At 39.3% G+C, this 23318-nt stretch overlaps 2 protein-coding genes across 2 annotated transcripts in view; one reads left to right on the top strand and one right to left on the bottom strand.

The window, feature by feature from the left end:
* Positions 1–4358, top strand: part of LOC107566179 (troponin C, slow skeletal and cardiac muscles) — a 6759-nt gene extending 2401 nt beyond the window's left edge. Inside the window, exons 2-6 of the mRNA XM_016251557.1 lie at positions 2335–2365; positions 3391–3537; positions 3873–3987; positions 4073–4209; positions 4327–4358. Of these exons, the coding sequence (XP_016107043.1) occupies positions 2335–2365; positions 3391–3537; positions 3873–3987; positions 4073–4209; positions 4327–4358 (462 nt within the window). The remainder of the gene's footprint in view (positions 1–2334; positions 2366–3390; positions 3538–3872; positions 3988–4072; positions 4210–4326) is intronic.
* A 3282-nt stretch (positions 4359–7640) lies between these two features.
* LOC107566178 (V-type proton ATPase subunit S1-like) lies at positions 7641–23040 on the bottom strand. The gene is made up of 10 exons (XM_016251556.1): positions 22958–23040; positions 22529–22655; positions 21449–21527; positions 21055–21244; positions 19297–19334; positions 19088–19173; positions 18209–18471; positions 17099–17149; positions 16754–16991; positions 7641–7945 (listed from the first exon to the last, which is right to left on the bottom strand). The coding sequence occupies exons 1-10, from the start codon at positions 23038–23040 to the stop codon at positions 7736–7738; spliced, it is 1365 nt and encodes a 454-aa protein (XP_016107042.1). The 3' UTR covers positions 7641–7735.
* Positions 23041–23318: the final 278 nt, after the last annotated feature.

Genomic DNA, 23318 nt, shown 5'->3' with positions numbered 1-23318 from the left:
AGATCTGATCTGATCATCATCAGTCTGTCTGAGATTACATGAAGAAACAGAAGAAACTGAGACAGACTCAATCTTACATGTCCTTAATACCGGTTTAGCTGATTTCAGTTTCTGCCTGTAGGTCGGTATAAGATGCATTTCCAGCGTTATCGTTGACATGATTGCAAAGATATTATTTAAACTGAACTGAGCTGGATGTTGACATCACTGAATTCAATGATGAACTGTCTTTAACTGAAAAATGAGTGTTTACTATTGTCATTTTGCATTATTGACACTATTTCCTAATTAATGCTGTTCAGTTGCTTTGTCACAATCTGTATTGTTAAAAGCGCTATATAAATAAAGGTGACTTGACTTGACTTAATAAAGCTCTTCTGATTCTGATTCTGAATCCAGAAGAACTGTGGCGACGTCTCCAAGATGCTTCAAGAAACCTACCTGCGAAGCTACAGTGCTGTTAAAAGTTTTAGGCACTTGTGTAAAAATGCTGTAAAGTGAGGATGCTTTCAAAAATAATGGCATAAATAGATTTTATTTATCAATTAACTTCAATGAACTAAATCAAATCAACATTTGGTGCGACCACTCTTTGTGTTTAAAACAGATTTTCTCCTCGCTACACTGAGTTTTTCAGGTAGCTTTGCAGGAAAGTTTCTTGAAGCGTCTTGAAGACGTTGCCACAGTTCTTTTGGAGTCTGTCTCAGTTTCTTCATGTAATTCAATTCAATTCAAGTTTATTTGTACAGCTTTTCACGATACAAATCGTTGCAAAGCAACTTTACAGCAAATTAAGTTTCTACAATATTTAGTAGTAGCTTATCAGTGGTGACTGTCAGTTAATGTACATATGGCAGAAATGTAGGGAAAAATCTATTTAAGACATAATAAAACAGACGATGAACACTATTAACAACAATTATTATATGATGCAATCAAACTTATAGCAAAATGTGGTAGTTCTGTATGTTGTTTCAGGGTTGGCATCATCTGAGGTCCTCTGAGGTGTTGGCATCATCTCTTCTCAGGTGTTCTGGATCCAGACTGAAGCTTGTGTAAATCCTAGTTACCACGGGATGTCAATCCCAGCAGAAACAGAGAAACACATAGAGACATAATTAGCGTATCTGCTGTTCCAACCAAGCAAAATTTATTTGTTTAACCCAAACTAAAGAATAATAATGTGCATTTGATCAGATATAACTGCAGTACACGATTATGAGATGCATTATTTGAATGCTTGGCCAAAGAGATGTGTCTTTAATCTAGATTTAAACAGAGAGAGTGTGTCTGAACCCCGAACGGTATCAGGAAGGCTATTCCAGAGTTTGGGAGCCAAATGCGAAAAAGCTCTACCTCCTTTAGTGGACTTTGCTATCCTAGGTACTACCAAAAGTCCAGAATTTTGTAACCTTAGGGAGCGTGATGGATTGTAGCGTGGTAGAAGACTAGTTAGGTATGCAGTAGCTAACCCAGTAAGGGCCTTATAGGCAAGTAATAATATTTTGTAACTGATAAGGAACATAATAGGTAGCCAGTGCAGAGACTGTAAAATTGGGGTAATATGATCATATTTTCTTGACCTGGTAAGGACTCTAGCTGCTGCATTTTGGACTACTTCGGTTGTTTATAATCTTTGTAATCACAGACAGACTGATGATGATCAGATCAGAGCTCTGTGTGCAGCACTGTCTGCTGTCAGACAGAAATCTCACTGGATTATTACAATTAATGCCAAAAAGAATGTTTGGAAATGTAAACTGATATTTCCTACTGACCAACAACAGCAAACGACAGAAATAACTGGCTTAAAACCTTTTTTTTGGTGAAAATACTAATGGCCTAAGACTTTTGCACAGTAGTGTATATATCCTTTTTATTTATTTAATGCCTCCACTTATTTGTGATTCACTGATTATACTGTCCATGCAATAAAGAACTACACAAATGTACAGAGATAATGACGTTTGTTAAAGATTTACACAAATTATATTAGAGGAGGGTTGGAAGTAAATCTCCAGACTGAGCAACAGTGCCCAACTGTGTGATGCAACAATGTAAATTTTTTATTTAGTAGCTTCTTTAATAAATATATTTAATATTTTAGTTAATGTATATTGCTATACATCACACAAAACATGCCATTAATTGGTTGCAGGGTTACGTAACAAGGTTACAACAATCGCAAAACCCATTTAAAATAAATGTAAATCCTTCCACTGACCAAAATGACTGTAATGCATGTTAGTGTTAATGTGTGAGAGTATATTGTGTGTGGGTAATAAGTATGTGCTGACTCTGTCATGACTATTGACTAATGGATGTCTTCAACAGGTAGAGCAGCTCACCGATGAGCAGAAGAATGGTATGGTATAATACTATGCAGCAAGCAGCATTTGGACTCAGAATGGCCATTAACATTATATGATAGGCTATATGTTCTATAATGCCTCTAGATTACACCTTTTGTGCTACCTACAGTGCTGTGAAAAAGTTAATTATAACAATGTAAAATAATAACGAAAATAAGAAATGGCCTGCTTTAAGTCTCCACAAACTATTTCAATTGGATTTGAGAGCTGGGCTTTACACTGGCCACTCCAAGTCATTCGTTTGTGTTTTTTTTCATGATTTGGGTCATTGTGTCGAAAGGTCCTCTTACACTTCAGCTTTAACTTTATAACAGATGGCCTCATGTCATCCTCAAGCACTCTTTGATATAATGTAGAATTCGTAGTTTATATTACGACAGCACATTTGGCAAAAGGCAAAATACACACAAATAATTATAATACTCCGGTAGTGCTTCACAGCTGGTATGAGGTTCTTTTCCTCAAATGCAGTGGTTTTTGCCAAACGTGATGTTTGGACTCTACGTTGACTCATCTGTCTGTACATAGCACATTGTATTAGAAGTACATTTTGGTGTTGGACAGTAACAGGATCAGCCTCTTTCTAATGGTTAATTCATTTCCATTTGTTGTGAAGAGCTGTAGATCCTATAATGACACCCTGGGCTTCTCTTGGACTTCCTGTAGTATCTCACGCTTTGCTTTTAAAGTGAATTTGGTGGGATGGCCCAGCCTGAAAAGAGTGTTCTGTCAGTTGTTCAAAGTCTCCATCTGTAGATTATTTTACATACAATGCAATGATAGAATAGCTATTTCACAGTACTGTATGTTTATACATTTGAAACACTTGTAACATTGCAGCACTACCAATGAAACAAAAAACTGCCTGAATTTAACACCCAACTATAAAAACAATAGCCTGTGGGTAATAATGATTTACTAAACTGACCCACAATAACAATATCATTAAGTGGTTCATGAGAGAGAAACTGTACGTGTACACAACTAACAGTTAAAGATCTGTGTTGGTGTTTTGTAGAGTTCCGCGCAGCATTTGATATTTTCATTCAGGATGCTGAGGATGGATGCATCAGCACTAAGGAGCTTGGGAAGGTGTTGAGGATGCTGGGCCAGAACCCCACGCCGGAGGAGCTCCAGGAGATGATTGATGAGGTGGATGAGGACGGTAAAGTCCAGAACGATCCAGAATTAGTAACGCTCCAGAGAACCCTAACTTGCAATGAAGCCTAACTTCATTTACTCACCCTCATGTTGCTCCAAACCTAGCATTAAAATAATCTGTATAACTACGAAGTAGTAAGTTAAATTTTTTAATGACATGTTTACCATTGATATTAATCTTCATATTTAACTGAATAATGTATAGTAATAATAACTGAAAAACAAAAGAAACATTCTACAGGGATAAAAGACTTATGTCCAAAAATGAAATGTCAATGGAGGTACTGTCGTTAAAATGAGCTTGTGCTAAAATAAGTAATTGTCGGTGTACTTATGCAGGCAGTGGTACGGTGGATTTCGAGGAGTTTTTGGTCATGATGGTGAGATGCATGAAAGATGATAGCAAAGGAAAGTCAGAGGAAGAGCTGGCAGAACTCTTCCGTATGTTTGATAAGTATGTTTGATCTGAAACTGAGCTAAGAGAACTGACCTGCGGTGGGTTTAGGGGTTTCTGATGGGTTTTGATTGTATTTGGACAGGAATGCAGATGGTTACATTGATCTTGAAGAACTGAAGATGATGCTGGAAGCTACAGGTGAAACCATCACTGAAGATGACATTGAGGAACTGATGAGGGACGGAGACAAAAACAATGATGGAAAAATTGATTATGATGGTAAGTAAGCATTGTGTTTCATTCAAGTTAAATGGAAGTAAAAAAAGAAAAATGCAAAAAAAAAATGTATCCCATCGTGTCCCTTTTCCATGCATTTCCACTATCCTTCTATTGCAGAGTTCTTGGAGTTCATGAAAGGAGTGGAATAAATAATGGAGAACTCCAGGAGGACGTAACCTGTAAGAAGTGAACTTCAAGTCTGTTTGAATAAAAATGACTTTTTTACTATAAAAATGAAAACAAATGGTCAAGAACGAACATCTGTCTTGTAGAGAGTGTTTTACCGTGCGTTATTCAGGCCCTCTCATGCTAATCTTTTCAGAAAGCTCTTCTTGTAACTACATAATATTGTCATGGGCATCATACATACTATTTTCAAATCACCTAAGCTGGTCGCGGAAAGTGAGAAAGAAAAGCAGACGGCTACACTATCAGACACAAATAGTATCGTGACACACACAGAAGGGCTTGGGTTCTGGCAGCAGAGGCCCTGCAGCAGGTGACATGTAGCAGCTAATGACACCACTGCTGTTCCCGTAAGCTCCTGTGAGGATTTACAACAGGTTCTCCCTTCTCTTTCAGCAGAATTGATCAGTGCGACACAGCATGACAGCAGATGCAGCTACAGTATCGGATAAATATAATCCCAGAATTCAAACATGTTTGCTTTTTAAATCAGAGTTAAAACTGTAAGGAATATCAGGAAGGTGAGGTTTTAGGATGCATAAAAGAGACAGAAGCTGAAAAGGACGACGCTCACTAGCAAACTTAAAGCTATAGTTCCCCCAAAAATGAAAGTTCTGTCATCATTTACTCACCCTCAAGTTGTTTCCACATTCTTCACAATATCTTCTATTTTCAGCAGAAGGAAGAAACTCGAGGGCGAGTAAATGCTGACAGAACTTTCATTTTTGAGGCCCATCCATTTTAGCCATGATGACTAAAGGGTTGGGTGACTAGAAATCAGAAATAAAAAAGAACTACATTTTGGGCAAGTTTTCAGCAGGATCTAAAAGAACAGTTGGACGAGATGACTACTGAAATAAGCATAAAATCCAAGATGCTACTGTTCAAATAGAGGAAGGGGAGCACACCTGGCTTTCAGGAAGGAATCCAGGAGAAACTGAGGTTTTCAGGAGAGCAACAGAGGTAGAGGAGAGCTGACTTCCGTCTAACCCTGAAGCATAGAAAATGTTGAGCAGTAAACCGACTGTTCATTATCAGCTTGCAGAGAGGAATTATGGCTATGGGAAATGATATATTAATCCCCCTCCTGACTTGAGAGTGTACAGATAGGGAATATACTGAACAGGGTGCGTACAGAGTTAAAATGAGCTTTGGTCATAAATAATGACTATTTATGGCTTAGTGCTAACTTCTGCACCACAATTCATAGTTTGCTTTTTTCTGTTTTTTCATTGGTGATTAAAGGACACCACCTTGTGGTCGCTCCACCTCATTGTCACAAATGTTTCCTCTTGATTGCAAGTTTGTCAGAAAAAAAATGAGTGTCGTTTTCTGGTTTATGATATGCTATCTCTAAATGCGAATGGGCTATATTAAAAGGAGTAACCTGGTAATTAAATGAAAGAAAGAGAACCTTAATTTTGCATTTTTGCTAAATGCTAATGATGAACACAAACTAATTACATGGGTTTTCTTTCCACATATCATTTAAAGCATGTAAGAAAAGTGGAGTCGCAAAATAGTGATATTTATCTATAACACAATCAATGTGTGGGCCAATCTGTTGAAGGTGGATAAATACTTCCAGCTTTATAAAGACATAGAGGCCTGCCCGGCCTGTGATCAACACTTTGCTCCAGCTTTGTATGACCACAGAAGTACAGTAGGGTCTGGACCTCCCATGGCATTACCACCCTCTGAAAAATGATAATAAAACGCTCTCCAGTAATCCAAGTTTGACCTCACAAAGACTGAACAGTTGCCACAGCTAATTAGGAACACAATCAACGTCCTCTGCATTAGCAGACAAGCCTCAAAGACACTTAATATTGTTAACGCTTGTTAAAATTGAAACTGTTTAGCCAGAGAAGAACTGGTTCTGCTGGTGTAGCATGTAGTACGTTTCCCTCTGTCAGGGGGAGGCTGACACTAGAGACTTTGCTCACCATAGTGGATGAGCTGGACTACAATGACAATGTAAATAAATACGCATGCATAGTTCTGTCAACCGAAAATAATATTTATGCATTATGGATAGACATGATATCATCATGAACACAAAATTGAATTATAGCTGTCAAAGAAGCTGTACCATAACCATATAAACATGCATAACCACAAACTGTCAGCTAAAACTACATAATTCAAATTTAAGTAAATTTCAAAGGTTATGGCTCAAGTAGGTTTATTAAACACTGGCACAATATACACATTCAAGAGCATACACCTCCAAAACATTACAACAGATCACCTTTTATTTATGAAGCTTTTAGGTATAAACCAGACATGTGCCATGAACATGAAACATTACTTATGAGAGCTATTTGTGCAAATGATTCACTTATGTGAGAATGTTTCTGGTACTCTCCCCCCCCCTAATATTTAAATACAGTGCACAACATGTTTTCCTTTAAAACAAAGCCTAAATTTACATGTGGTCAAAACATGTCAGTTCTCACAACAACACAGAGACATCTATGGACTCGCAACAGACCACAGAACTATGTGGGAAACAGCAGAGAAGCTAAAAAACAAAAACTGGATGCAAACATACATGCACACCACCAATAAATAATATTTATTCTGATAACTTACACATATTTACAGTTATAGCACAAAAAACACAAAGCTGTCTGTTAACAGATATTTATCGTATACCATTAATTTAGAATGAAAAGTGTACAGTTCACAAAAAAAGTGTACAGTTCACATTAAATGGTGCCTCAGTTTGCGAATACAACAAGGTTATTCTGAAACTGCAAAAAAAAAAAGAAAAAATATTTTTAGAGATTTTTAGTCCACAGAAGACAAGAATGAATCTCACAAGACTTGTCAAAGACTATTTTAGTACCATTAAAAGTTTTACACTGTAAGGTGAAATGGAAAGTATTTATTCATCATAATAGTACTGCCTTTAACTTATGCAGTTGAGATAAAATGCTTTGTATTACAGTAATACAAATCTAATGAGCATCACCACTGACATAATAATAAAAATGAAGAAAAACCCAAAAGTAAAACATAATGTGAATTTAAGGGGGCTTGTGCTTGCAACAATAATGTCACAATGCAAACAATCTTAACCATCCTAAAAATTATCCTTCTTTATGCAGTATATATATATATCTTATTTGTTCAAATATTATCTAGACATGTATTCCTGAAATTCAACCATAAACATGCTTATTAAAAGGAATGACAATCACAAAAAAAAAAACAAAAAAAAAAAACAGCAGCACCCCAATGACATGTAATAACAAGAAATTAACATTTGCAAAATCAATAACCAAAGTAAACACTAGTGATGTGAGGATGAGAAAGGAAACTGGCTCTGTGTCTTTTACTCCGTCTGGGGAACAGAGATGGCAGGACCCTTGGGGTCGTCGAAGCGGTCCATGGTGCGCAGCTGCATGATCATGTGCAGGCCGTAAGTGAGAGCCAGCACCATGAGAAGAGATGTGACGAGCCCCATCCAGATACCAGGAGTGAAGAAACTAGCACAGTCACTGGCGTAAGAGAAATCCTTCCCACCCACATTAAAGCCCTGGATCTGTCACATGAGAGAGAAAGACAGATTCCTGTTTAAATACCATTCCAGGGTTTCACCTGGCTTTCATTTTGTTGAGTCAAATATGATATTTAATGGAAATCAATGTAAGATGGAACTTGATTTGAACTATCAGGATTTAATTTGGGTTGTCAAATTTTGGCTATTACATTATTGGGTGAGATTATTTTGCTGGGAAATATATCCCTGCTGACGTAACATTAGTCATTTAAGAAGTGGAGTAAGTTATTAGAATTTGATTAAAATTATGGAAATCTTATAAAACAACTTTATTGTGGACTGCCCACTGCGTGCTATTCAAAAGCAGGTCACACACTGGAAAAGAATCTGGCCACAGGCATCGCACATAGAATATGTCTCATGCTAGTCCACTCCTGACAACCTTAAAGAACGAAGTCCTCCGGGTATGAATGGGGGATGGCACTTTGGAAAAACCGAGGGATTTGTGTTATAGGAGATTTAAAGGATTAGTTCACTTCCAGAATAAAAATGTCCTGATAATTTACTCACACCATGTCATCCAAGACGTTCATGTCTTTCTTTCTTCAGTCACAAAGAAATTAAGGTTTTTGAGGAAAACCTTCCAGGATTTTTCTCCATATGGACTTCAATGGGGACCAACGGGCTGAAGGTCCAGATTGAAGTTTCAATACAGCTTCAAAGGGCTCTGCACGATCCCAGCCGACAAATAGGAGTATTATCCAGCAAAACGATCAGTCAATTTCTTAAAAATTTTTAATTTACATAGTCACGTTGGAAAGGTCATGTGTGATGTAGGCAGAAATACCGACCAAGTGTTTACAAAGCGAATGTGCAAAAAAAGATAAATGCCTTTTACAAAAAAAGGTAAAACAACAAAGTCGGATGATTTTGAAGTTGGAGGAGAAAATTAGATTTTTTTACCCTACCCTACCTTTTTGAACTGGAGTAGACAGACAAAGAGCTAACCGTGAGTGATTAAGTAATGCGTGAATTTGCGGACGTGCATCGCAGAGCTAGTGTAAGACGTGCATTTGTGGTTAAAAAGCATATACATTAGGGCTGTGCGATATGGACAAAAAAACCTATCGCGATTTCTTTGACCAATTTTGCGATTTCGATTTTAATCACGGTTTTGACACACACAGACATGCTTTACAGTCATAAATGCATTCAGTGTGAATTTTTGAAACATATTTCCAAAAGAAAACCAAATAGAGCTTTATCAAAAAGAACAGACATAAGGCAAAATAATCCCTAAGTAAAAGTGTAACAAAATGTCTCTAGAATAGACATATGGCAGGAAAAAAAAATCCCATGTCCAGGGATTTTTTTTGCCATGCATTGGTCATAGAGCTCTGTGATGTTGCCTCAGATGTTGAACTAGATTTGTTGCACCAAGTTCACACGTACTCTGTCTGCAGTGCGTATACAGCCTATGTGCATGCGTTGCAGAAACAGCATGGACTCATTTTGCTTTCGCACAGGACGCGTTTGCAGTCCGCTCCTGATCCATGGCTGTTTACCACAAACACAACATTTGTCCATTATTTTGTCCATTTCAAATCCAAACGTTATTTCTGAAAATGCTTTTTCAGCATTGTGATTCTCTTTTATCACAGTACAGTAATACAATCTTTCATAGACATATTCATGTTTAAACTCAATAAATATAACTACCACCACGAGTGCCATCTATTATTGCCTTGTTTATCCAAAAGTGCACTTTTCCTTGTTTTAAATCTAGCCACAAAGCCATGTGTTGACTGTGAAACAGTAGACTTTAATTATATGCATTTATGGTGTAATTACTAAATTTCCGTGTCAATCTATGTTAATTTTTACAGCGAATAATGCACTGTCACATTAATTCAGTGCGTGCAGCACAGCAGAAATAGATTCCGTGCGGAAACGATAGCAACATGACTGCTGCAGACGCACCGCTCCTAGAGCGCACTGCCGGACCGCAATCGCATGCAGTGTGAACGCTCTGATCCGTTAACATGGGCGCAGAGAAAATCCGCACCACAGAAGGAGTGTGTGAACCTCCGTTACGTTTGTATGCGTTACGTTTGTATGCCCGCCCGGTCTGTTCTGTTCTCGTGCTCCATTTAGGCGCACTGCATTCTGATTTGTTCGGATAGCATACTGCGGGAGGTCGGGGGCGCGGAAAATCGTGCTATAAAGCGATTTAGAAATCGCGCATGCTCAAATCGCGATTTTATGCCGATTTCGATTAATCGCACAGCCCTAATATACATTTTAATTTTTTTAGAAAATGACAGATCGTTTCACTCTATAAGACCCCTATTCCTTGGCTGGGATGGTGTAGAGCCCTTTGAAGCTGCATTGAAACCACCATTTAAGTCCATTATATGGAGAAAAAAATTCTGGAATGTTTTTCTCAACTTAATTTTTTTTGCGACTGAAGACAGAAAGACATACACATCTTGGATGACATGGGGGTTAGAAAATTGGGTAATTTTTATTCTGAAAGTGAACTAATCCTTTCATATAAAATGGAAACCTGGCTCCCTTTGAACAAATTGCAAGTACATAAAATGTTATTAAGAAACATTTTCTTACATTTCTTACATACTACACTTACAGTGTGGGTCGCGACCCAAAAGTGGGTCACAAGACCGCTCTGAGTGGGTCGTGGAGTGTACAGTCAAAGAAACAACATCAACAACAAAAAACTAAATTCTAAATGTTTTTCTGATGCGAGACTTTTATTTTGAAAGACGTGTGAAAGCTGTTGACACTTTTGTCAGATGCAGTTTAGGTAAAGAGCACCTGAGAAAAACCAGATAAGATGTTGTCAGGTCAGTGTCATTATTCTATCATTATTTTCGTAACTTGTTACGAAATAAAAAGTCTCTCACCTCAGAAAAGCGAACTATCCTGTCCTGTCAGATGTTATGTGCTCGTAGCAAGTTCTCTTCAATTGCACGTGCAAATGCGGCGGCGCACACTGTATATCACTTCACTAAAGTGCAAAAGAAATATGAGCATGCAGCGTGTGAAATAAAAGTCAAACACCAATAATACAAATAACTGCTACTTCGTGTGTTAGCTGGGAAAGATTTGCATGAAGGTAAGATATTCATTCTATTCAAGAGCAGTTTCCATGTTTCATTAACAGTTCATGATATTATTATTCACCATGGTATCTGTTGCTTTAATAACCCAAAAATGCCATGTTATTTTCACAGTGTGTTATTTTGTACATGCTTAAATGACTGTGGTGGCTCATACCAACCTAATTGTATTAACAAACTAGTTTGGGACTAACCTTACCTTATAGGCTGTTTATTATTCAGTATTAGTCGTATTCTTACAATTTATGTGTATGTTAAGGAAAGGGGGACCTTGTGTGTGTGTTATTTGTGAAATAAATTAGCTTTTTTTTTTTTTACCAAATTATATATAAATATATTTCCTAACAAAGGGGGTCGCGGCTTGATGACCTTGAGAAAATGTGAGCCCCATGGCCAAACCAGTTGAGAACCACTTGTCTAAGGTTTGCTTTTTGGGACTTACACAGAAAATTCCTGATTTTTGTGGTGTTGAAAATATTGTTACATTGTGTTTGCAAATGTATACTGCTGCAGTGGATAATGGATAATGGCTGAGATTATTCATGTTGTAATACATTACTATTAACCGGGTAGAATGATCAGTCTCTGTTGCTCAGTGTACCTGTAAATACAGCTGAACTTGATGTAGTGACTAGTAACATGACCAATATCTTATCTAGCACTCTAGATACGGTTGCCCCATCAGGTAAAAAAAAAAGTTAGAGAGAAAAGTCCTGTACCATGGTACAGGTGTCATACTCATGATCTCAACAAAGCAAATCCTAACCTTCATTTTTCATGCCAAGTGTGATTAAACAAGAGTAATAAAAAAATTAGTCAGTTTTGGTCTAAGTGGGAATAAGTGGTTCTCAAAAAGTATTAATGAAAATACAATTGGCCTAAGTGAATATAATCAATTAAGTCTGATGAGAGCTCAACATTTTTCAAATTTAATCAGCAATCATTTAAGTAATGTTGTTGAGAAATATCAGGTATGGCTTTAATTTCGATTAGTTAATGGCTCTGTATAAAAATAAGCCACACAGAAATAATTACTATACTGCGAAATATTTACTGTGAAAAATACTGTGAAATATTTATAATATCCCAGGAGCCCCTGAAAGTAATTGAGAGGGGCCGCTGTTCTGTACTTGAGAATTCTCAAGCAGTTCAGCACTAACCCAGCATGATCCTCTGAGAGGTGTGCTGTCATAGTGACCGAGACCAAATCTACACCGAAAAAAGTGATACTCTGCACAGGGGAGAGTTTGCTCTTCTCTCAGTTGACCCGAAGTCCTAATCGGGCTAGGTGGTTGAAGACTATGTCCTTCTGTGCAAACCAACTCTCACGAGTGAACTAGAAAAAAAAACAGTAATTGAGATGGAGTCTCTGGACTTCTGTGGACTAAAAACAGTCATTGAGTTGAGAATGCGAATGCCCACTTTTCTAAGAGGGGCAAGGGCAGTCTTCGCGACTTTCGTGAAGACACGAGGAGACAGGGACCTCCCAAAGGGAAGAACTTTGTACAAATAGGCAGACCGAAGAAATGGCCTGAGTCTTGGAAGGATCGAAACATGAAAGCATGCGTCCTTCAGGTCTATTGCCGTGAACTAATCTCAGTACCTGACACATGTTAACATGTGTTTGAGGGTTAGCATTCTGAACAAGAGCTTGTGAAAGGCCCGGTTCAGCACCGTTTGGTCCAAGATTGGTCTGAGTCCCCCAACCTTCTTGGGTACAATGAAGTAGGGGCTGTAAAACCCCTTATTCATCTTGGCCGGGGGGACAAGCTCTATTGCGCCCTTCGCCAGAGAACAGCAGCATTCTTGTCTCGCACAGAGGTAAACAGAATGCCAATGAACTTCAGCAGACTCCTGGCAAACCGAATCACATAGCAGAGCCGAACGGTCCTGAGGAGCCATCAGAAAGGGCTGGGGAGCTTCAACCAAGCGTCCAGACACCTTGCTAACAATCTCCGTGGAACTATGTTCAACATACCTGGGGCAGGGTTCCTGTGGCTTTGAGAAACAGAAGTCACAGTGGCAGAGGACATACGTCATTTGGGGTGTGCAGTGTCTTGTCCGTCAGATCTGTTAATGAAGTCACTGAAGGATGCGGGAACTGGAGTTCTGGAGTCATAGTAACTCGATGACTCACCTGTTGCATCAGAACATGAAGAGACAGAGAATGTGTGTCCCAAGTTTGCTTTGAAGCCTTTTGTGGATTCTTAGCATCCTGATGACAGGTAAGAAGGACATAAACCATCCACAAAAGCTGCTTCAGCATGGGCATGGCCCAAACACTGACCACAGCAATTGTGTCTGTCAGAGGGTGAGATGTACAAAGAAAGGCATGTTGTAAACACACAAATCTGTCTGTGAAGCTCTTTTAGAGAAATTGCTCTTTACACTTATCTGTGTATGGGCAAGGGAAAAACTGCTGCTTGTGCCATAGATCCAACAATAAGGAGATTGAGAGGTGAATGCATCTCCCAAAGAGACGCTGCATCGGCTCCGAAGAACAGAACGAGTGAGAAAATGCTGCGCTGGCCTATTTATACCCGGATGTCCGGTGTGTGGCCTGCTCTCTAATTTCATTTGCCTTTTCTCAATGATGTCAGTGGTGTCTGGGTTCCCAAGTGCAACCCCGTCGAAGTGACCAACTGAAAGGGAACTTAACTATTAGTGAAGTAACTATACGAAAACTAGTTAAAGTAAACTATAACTATAACAACTATATCATTGACAACTTCTACAAGCATATGCATTGAGATCAATTGAGATCACAATTCTTTGAACAATCGACCAGCAACACATCATCTTAGTAAGGCTGAAGCTAATATTTCACTTCATAGAGATCTATGGCATTGATTCAATGCATTGAACAATGCTGACGTGGGAAATACCCTTAAACGTTGAAAGGATACTACAAAAAATATATCGCTTCAATCTTTTGACAATTAATATTTTTGTCATTGTGACGAATAAGTTTGACTAATATGGCATCTTGGATTGTAGTAAAGTGAACACGTGAATGCAGTGTGATATGAATGCAGGGAAATACATGCAAGTGAATTGCCATCCTTTAGAAATGAGATCGCATTTACGTATGAATCGAGATCCGGAGGACAGGACGAAACATCTGATACGTGCAAATAGATCATTGCATTAGTGTGAATGCATTCAATTATGTTAAGAATTATTTTTGCCAGAATCTGAATCAGATCATGAGTTGTGACTTCTGTAAAAAGGTGACGTCAGAACTACTCAGTCACCGCCTTCAGTCACCACCCCGAGCACTGCCCACAGTCCCACTCTCCTTTTGCCAAACCCCCAGACAACATTGCGTCCATGCCATTGCTGAGCAACAACAACACGGAAACATGTCGAGAAAATGCTGTTCAGTCTGGATGCCAGGAAACTACATCATTGCACAGTAGGGCTGTGACAGTCACCATGACAACCGCATCAACCGTTGTCTATTGCCACCGGCGGTAGTGCACGTGACATCACACACTCTATAACAAGCATAATACAAAGTTTTGTATACAAGTGTAATAATAGTAACAGTTGCAATAAAACAGTTGTTTTATTCAGACTATAAGTCTATGCTAACTCATAAATTACCTCAAACGCCATACATAGCGTTTGATCCTTTAGATTGGCAGGGTTGAGTGCAGGAAAATACAGTACAGAATACAGAAACCAAATACTACATCGCCAATCTGGAATCATTTCCATTCATGTCACCCATCCGCATTTGTACAAGTGTCTTCAAGTTCACGTGATCGCAAACGCTCGGCTGGTCAGGTTTGTATTTATTTACTGCATTCGGTGTTTGAATTTTTTTTTTTAATTAATTACCATTCTGAAACATCCTGTTGTAAGCGTGTTTGAGGAGGTGGTTGGTTGTCTCCTGTCGTCGCCGATTCGGGGTCTGAGTTCGACTCAAACATGTAAGGCCAGACAACATTTCCCTCAACAGTGACCATCATTACCGGTGTTTCTATTGACTTTACTTGTGAGTATCACCAATCCACAGCAGGCTACAGCATACATGACCCTAGTTACCAGTGGTTGGCCTGGCCGTGCGTCACTCAGAAAACAACAGGCCAATCAGAAGAGAGGCTCATGAATATTAATTAGACATAACTAACATACTACTAGAGAGACTGGAAAACTGGGTCGGGCTTTCTGGGATGGTAATCAAATGGTTCAGGTCATACTTAGAAGGGAGAGGTTATTATGTGAGTATAAGTCTAAGTGGACGTCCATGACATGCGGAGTCCCACAAGGCTCAATTCTTGCACCTCTCTTGTTTAGCCTGTATATGCTCCCACTAAGGCAAATAATGAGAAAGAACCGAATTGCCTATCACAGCTATGCCAAATGACTACAGCCCCATTGACTCCCTCTGCAAATGCATTGATGAAATTAACAGTTGGATGTGCCAGAACTGTTTTCAGTTAAACAAGGAAAAAACTGAAGTCATTGCATTTGGAAACAAAGATGAAGTTCTCAAGGTGAATGCATACCTTGACTCTAGAGGTCTAACAACTAAAAATCAAGTCAGGAATCTTGGTGTGATTCTGGAGACAGACCTTAGTTTCAGTAGTCATGTCAAAGCTGTAACTAAATCAGCATACTATCATCTCAAAACATTGCAAGAATTAGAGGTTTTGTTTCCAGTCAAGACTTGGAGAAACTTGTTCATGCCTTTATCACCAGCAGGGTGGACTATTGTAATGGTCTCCTCACCGGCCTTCCCAAGAAGACCATTAGACAGCTGCAGCTCATCCAGAACGCTGCTGCCAGAATTCTGACTAGAACCAGAAAATCGGAGCATAGTCCAGTCCTCAGGTCCTTACACTGGCTTCCAGTTATATTTAGGATTGATTTTAAAGTACTTTTACTCGTTTATAAATCACTCAATGGCCTAGGACCTAAATACATAGCAGATATGTTCACTGAATATAAACCTAACAGACCACTCAGATCATTAGGATCGAGTCAGTTAGAAATACCAAGGGTTCACACAAAACAAGGGGAATGTGCTTTTAGTTATTATGCCGCCCACAGCTGGAATCAGCTTCCAGAAAAGAGAGCAGATGTGCTAAAAAAGCTGTGCATTTATTGAATGAGCACTGTGCAATGTCCGAACTGATTGCACTATATTTTATGTATAATCATTTTATATTCTTAACTGTTTTAAATTAATTTTAAACCTATTAAATCAATTATGTAAAGCATTGTGTATTAAATGTGCTATATAAATAAACTTGCCTTGCCTAGACAGGCCAGAATCGACCTGTTCTTTGCAGAGCTCCTGAGAGAGGAGCTGTAAAAACATATTGAGATGGTTTTTGGTTCTAATACCACAAATATATATCCTTTAGGACATCAAGACTTAAAATAAAACTCCAGAAAGGTGTAAAATATGTGACCTTTACATTTTGGTTATGTTGCCTGCCTATGTGTGCAAAGCACACTTCAGACTCCCCATGCCTTATTACTTTTCCAGTCAAGATTACTGGGTGTAATTAAAAAAAAAATCATTCTATATACAGTAGATTGCACTAACAAAAAGCAATTTCTAATTAAAAAAAAAAAAAAATTAAGCCAAGCATAACAATACAATTTTTATTTTAATATAGAAAATGTTTACTAGAGACTTTAGACCATAGGAACCATGAAGTCTAGTTGTCTTTGGTTTCATTGTTTCAGAACCTACCTGGAAGTCATCAAAAGAGATCTGCCAGTCATTGGCATTGTCCTTGTCCGAGTGGGGTGACAGCTGAGGGTAGCGAGAACTGCTCACGGACTCACAGCGGTACGAGTACTCAGCCGGGGCATAGATGTAACGGCTGCCATTGAACGTGGCAGTTTTCCCATCATACTCCAGATGAACCAGATCCATGGTGAACCAATGGCGGGCAGAAACCTTATAGTGACGGCGGTTCATTACAAAACTGAGGAGAATACAGAACACAGTTCAAGCCCAACACAGAGAGATATAGAACACAGAGATTGTGTGTGTGTGTGTGTGTGTGTGTAAATGAGAAAATAAGACACTTACATGAGTTTAAAAGAACGGTAATTCAAGACGTCTTCATAATTCAGAACCAACCTGTATTTCAAGAGAAAACTGTGGTTATGAACTGCCAACATATACAATTATACGTTAATTGCATAACACTTTCAAAGCGAAAGTTCCAATCCATTTTTACGGTTGTCATAAGTATTGCAAGTCCATGGAGTATGTGAGAAATAGAAAAGGGCACTGATTCAATGTCGGAGCATCATTGCATCACGCATCTAGTGTAAACAGTCTGGTCCAGCGCAGACACAGTGTAACCCCTGCTGTCTCAAAAATGGACCCCTATACCCTCATTTACTATTCCCTTCATTATTCCACTAATATAGTCTACTAAATGAATAAATGTAAACAAGTGAATCTGAACAAGCTTCTGGCAAGAAGAGGGAATGGACTACTTGCACAACTACTTGCACTAAACTAGCGAGCCGTATGACAGAATATTACTGTTTTTGCATATGCACAAGTGCACTTGTGTGCACTAGAGACAGGACGCTCACAGCAAGCAGCTGTGCGTAACTCGCGGTTTAATGCACTTGAATCTCCAAATTTACAATTGCATCTGATACAAAATAAATGTAAACATGTAAAAATGTAAACATGTAATCCGTAATTTATGTCTTAAGGACAGGACGAAATATCTGATACGTGCAAATAGATCATTGCATTAGTGTGAATGCATTCAATTATGTTAAGAATTATTTTTGCCAGAATCTGAATCAGATCATGAGGTGCCTAAAGATTCACACCCCTATCAAACAGTGTACTATACAAGAGTATAGAGAGCAATTTAAAGCCCCCTTCTTTGCTCTACTGTGAATGGTCCAAACCTTGAAGGCCAACTCCCACAGTGCAAATAAGAATGCGATTGGTCAGATTTACATGTCAATGGCTATTTAGTATGGTGGGGCACTGTTACTATTTTCACATGATTAGCAATCATCAAAAAAGGGTGGAAAATTGTCAACACTAATGATGAGATAATAACTATCCTGAAACTAACATTAGAAGTGGCCATCAGGGGAAAAAATCAAATACCGTAGAAAATGGTCCCTTTCACTTAAACTTCACATGAAGTTGAGCACTATTTACAGGGAGTGAGTCTCATTGCAGGATGATCCAGACAGGTTGGGTTCCACATCTTCACCGAAGGTTTTGGGGGCAAGGTCATGCCTCTCCCACTTTTCTGAGCGATACTGGCTGACCACCAGCTTCTCCGCCCACAAGAGGATGCAGGTGGAGCCCTTCTCCTTAAACTCCAAAGGCGGGTTCGTAGCGGTAGGCTCCTCACGACGGGACTGCAATAGGGATCGTGACCAGACAGACTGCACAGCTGGAGCCACCTCCTCTATCACCTGAGACGAACACAAGCCACCTTCAATTTACTGTGCTCACATTAAACATTAAAAAATTAAACAGCTGTGCAGTCATAGGTATTGTACGCATGCAGTCCTCCAGAAAAGCACTCCCTGCCTGTCAGATGCAGAGTCTCAGTGCACATCATGAGCACCTGTGAAAACTATTTTGGTAGTTGAAAAATTAATCTCTTTTGAATTCAAATCTGTCCATTTTATGTGGGCAAATTTTCAAATGTGACTCATTGAACTTGATATTACAGTGGGAAACTTTTCCTTTTCAATGATTAGTTTTACTCTTTCGTTTTCAAGCGCTACTTAATGTGTTACGTGCTAAGCTTTAAAGTTTTTGTTAGCGTTCCATTAAGTCATTTAATTTATTTCAAATAAAAAATAAATAAACTGAGACAAAGTAACTTACATGAAAAGTATTTAACTAAAGTAAGGAATTTATTATTAGCATATAAACCATTTTCAGTTGAATTTCCAATAATGATAAAATGACTGTCGTGTATACCAGTACAGTAATCTAAAATTACAATAAGATTTTGGTCACACTACCCACCCTACCTGAAGGTGTGTACGTGCATACAGGATAGTTGCAGAGAAGTCTTACCCTTGAGGGCCAAAGTGCAGTAAACACTGCGGTATATGGCACAGACTGAGCTTTCATGATGCTCAGCACCTGACCAATCACCTCATCTACAGCAAACAACATAATGCCATTCATTTGCAGGAAAACACGTCATTCTATTAGCATCTTAGCTTGTTTTACAATAATAATAATTGTTATAGAGCACAACGCTTTTGAAATAGGACACGTACCGTTTCCGCTGAGCACTTCTTTAGTAGACATCATATCACTGCAAGAAAAAGACACAGTCCTCATTAGATCAAGAGTTCATTTTAAGGTTTTAAAAAAGTCTGTTCTTGGATTTTTCTCATTTTTCAGCTCTGCCTCTCTCATCCTCTTTACTATATGGATTTCATAAGACACTTTATCTCTTTCTCTATCGTTCACTCACTATATCCAAGGTAATTAAGGTAACATACACTGGCTACAATTAATGGTTTTATTATTATTTAGTATTAATTATTTCATGCATTTAACCTCATGTCAGTGCTGTAATAAATCCTTTCTGTTACAAAGTATGTGCATATCCTATTGCCTTAAAATATAGTGAGATCCCATAAATGTCCCACAGTTTGATATGTGCTTATTTCCATCATTAGTTGCAGAAGGTGTTAATAGAAGAGAAATCTATTTATATCTTCTTCATGCATTTCAGCATTCAGCATTGACAGCATAAACCACTTTAGTGACACTACCCTGCACTGGCAAAAGACTTTGTAAATAAACTTAAAGGGGTCATATGATGCGATTTCAAGTTTTCCTTTCTCTTTGGAGTGTTACAAGCTGATTGTGCATAGATAAGATCCCTGAAGTTGCAAAGACTAAAGTCTCAAAACCAAAGAGATATTCTTTATAAAAGTTAAGACTCTGCCGCGCCCCCCTAAAACGCCTCGTTCTAACACGCCCCCACATATCTACCTCACTATGTGGAAATATTTGCATAATGACGCTGAAAATGTACACGCAAAGAAAGAAGGCGTGGTTTCAGTAACTGCAGTTAGTGTTGAAGCAGCATGTCAGGGCGACGCTGTGTGTTTCTAGGAGAAAGCAAAAGCACTTTATTTGGCCTTCCGGAAGTAGATGCATTTAGGAATCTTTAAGATTACTTACAACAGAACAGCAATGCATTTTATGGACGACCGTTTCATGAACCTAGGAGAGGAGGTAATTCTGACTTTGCTATGACAGTCTGGCGCTTCTGAATCAGCTACTGCTTTGCTATTAGTTTAAGTATTTGCTATTGACTGTTCAAATGCTGAGTTTTGTACATCGTGTGTGTGTGTGTGCGCGCGAGCGAGCGAGAGAGAGAGCACGAGAGAGAGAGAGCGAGAGAGAGAGAGAGAGAGAGGGGGGGGGGGGCACATCACAAACACACACCAGCTTCATCACTGTGTCTGTCACGCGACTCTGTTCCCCTTTCGGGCTCTGTCTTTACATTTATTTTGAAAGATGAAGCTCGTGATTATGGTAAGGGGAGTTACATTTCCGACGAGTGCTTGCGGTGCTCGGCCAATCACAATGCACTGGGTCAGCTGGCCAATCAGAGCAGACTGCGCTTGTCGGAAGGCGGGGCTTTGTAGAAAACGAAGCGTTTGAGAGAGGCGGGGCATAGAGGACCTACAATAATGTACAGTATTTGAAAAATAATGTGTTTTTTTAACATTAAAGCATGTCAACATATTCTGTTACACCAAATACACAAAATAATGATCTTTAAAAAAGCATCATATGACCCCTTTAATGTAAAAATAAATAAAACAAAAAACAATTTTTTAAGATGATAACTGGAAAGCACTCACTAAATTGCATTAATGTGGCAACGTAGCATAATACTGTTTGGAACATCCAATTGCATAATGTATTAGTTCACATAGTATTTAAAGAAAAACTAGTCAGTGTACAGTATTGATTTCATTCTGAACTCCAGCCAGTGTCAGAGATTTGATTACCCGCCGCTGTAAGGGAGGCGGAAGACCAGCAAGGCAGCAACAGAAGCATTGAGGCGCATTTGAGCAAGCGTGTCTGGGTTCATGTAGAGAGGAGCCGCATCAATCTGGTTCTGGAGCAGTGTAGAAACCAAAGCAGTGGCGGACGATGACACCGATGGCAACCACAAGGAGGAGGAGGACAGCAGAGCCGCTTTTGAACATGCCACAGCCATACATCAACAAAACCTGAGAGCTGCTTTTGAATCTTTGAGCTAACAAGCACTTTTCAAAGTAAAAAAAAACAACTGAAATCTCAGTTGATATTATTAACAACTTCCTTTAAGTTAATTAAAGTCAAAAACATAAGAAGTAATAAGTATCATAAGCAGTGATAGATGGAAAAGACATCAAAAACATACCTCAAGATTTTGGAAGACACTATCCGGTTTGTTTCCAAAGACTCCTCCATACAATGTGAAGTCATCGACACTCAACTGAATGAAACACAGAATTCAAACAATAAGATTAGCACTACCTCAACTAGCCTCATGGCACTTCAGATTGTTGTCTTCAGTAAAGGCTCAGCACCCGCCTACTTCCACTCACTACTACGAATTTACATCCCCTTCAGAAGTCTGAGATCCGCTAGTGAGCGACGCCTCGTGGTACCATCACAGAGAGGCTCAAAATCACTTTCCAGAACATTCTCGTTCACCACTCCTGGCTGGTGGAACGATCTTCCCACCCCTATCCGGAATGCTGAATCCCTGACAATTTTCAAGCGACAGCTGAAAACTCATCTCTTTCGAAGCTACTTGACTTCATCATAAAAAATAAAAATAAAAAAAAGTATCTCTCTTTATTTGTTCCTTCTCTTTCTAGCTTGTACTTATTTGAACAATGTCTAAGAACTTGGTATTACAACCACTTCTTGTGTCTGTTTGTCTCTTTAAGAAGAATCGCTTTATGTATCCCCCAATTGTAAGTCGCTTTGGATAAAAGCGTCTGCTAAATGACTAAATGTAAATGTAAATGTAAAACTCATCAGGAATGCCAGCAGTAATTCATTTAGAAATGTGCATCCATTTGTGATATTGTGATAATTATACTATCTCTCTGGCCTCATTTACACCTAGTATTAATGTGCTCTGTAACAAGTGGACAACAGAAACTGTATATGCCTAGAATTTTTTTCCACGCTTTATTTTCTTTCTTTTGTTTTCATTTATTTTTGTCTTTTATATTGATGATAAGTTTGCGAGTGAAAAATGTAAGGGGGTCTGAATACTTTCCGTACCCACTGTATATATATGTGTGTGTGTGTCCTGCACTAATATCGCCACCCTGGGGTTCAATTCCTACAGTCAATCAATTCTGTGGGAAAGACAAAACAGTAATGATGTGCCACAAAAAGCAGTTGAGCTGCACAAATAATTCCCCATTGGCACACTAAAGCAAACGATATAAACCTGTGAGTTCTGAATATAGTGCATACTCTATCCTGCAGGAAGAGCAGCAGGTTATGTGGCACAGTGCTCAGCGCTGTGTTCAGGTGTGACTCCAGCTCCTCCACAGACACAGTGTGACCCGCTGATGGAGCACTCACAGGAGACAAGGCAAACCTACACACAACACATTAGAAGAGCACAGGGCTAGACAAACACATATCATGACCATCAGGAGTATAACTTTGACAAACACACAAACGCAGATTCTAAACATCTTGACGGCCAAAGTGTTGCCTTGACAGTTTAACGTTACTAGCTTTCGAGATAGCCATCATCATAAATGTTTAACGCTCATATTGAAGTGTTTCCACGGGTTTTCAGGACTGGACAGCGACCGTCTCATCCAGCCAGCACACCGCCAAAGCTAACTCTCGCCCTCACATCTCCACGACTGCACTCATATACTACCATCTTACCCATCACTGGCCCAGGCGACCAGAGGGACCTGCTCCTCGCCTTTCGCTGTCGCGATCGCACACAGAAAACAAAACAAAATCATCCCGGTGTAACCGGAGACCGTCCTCAGAGCAGCCATCTTCGGCGCAGATGAGTCGTGACGTCACAACCGGGCACCTTCGGCGCAGATGAGTCGTGACGTCATAACCGGCCCCCTTCGGCGCAGATGAGTCGTGACGTCACAACCGGCTACCTTCGGCGCAGATGAGTCGTGACGTCATAACCGGGCACCTTCGGCACAGATGAGTCGTGACGTCACAACCGGGCACCTTCGGCGCAGATGAGTCGTGACGTCATAACCGGCCCCCTTTGGCGCAGATG

The sequence above is a fragment of the Sinocyclocheilus grahami genome, unplaced genomic scaffold, assembly GCF_001515645.1.
Source record: "Sinocyclocheilus grahami isolate Dianchi unplaced genomic scaffold, SAMN03320097.WGS_v1.1 scaffold1054.1, whole genome shotgun sequence".
In the NCBI taxonomy this organism is placed as follows: domain Eukaryota; kingdom Metazoa; phylum Chordata; class Actinopteri; order Cypriniformes; family Cyprinidae; genus Sinocyclocheilus; species Sinocyclocheilus grahami.
Note: the sequence above shows the minus strand (reverse complement) of the source record. Positions and strands in the feature narration are given on the sequence as shown.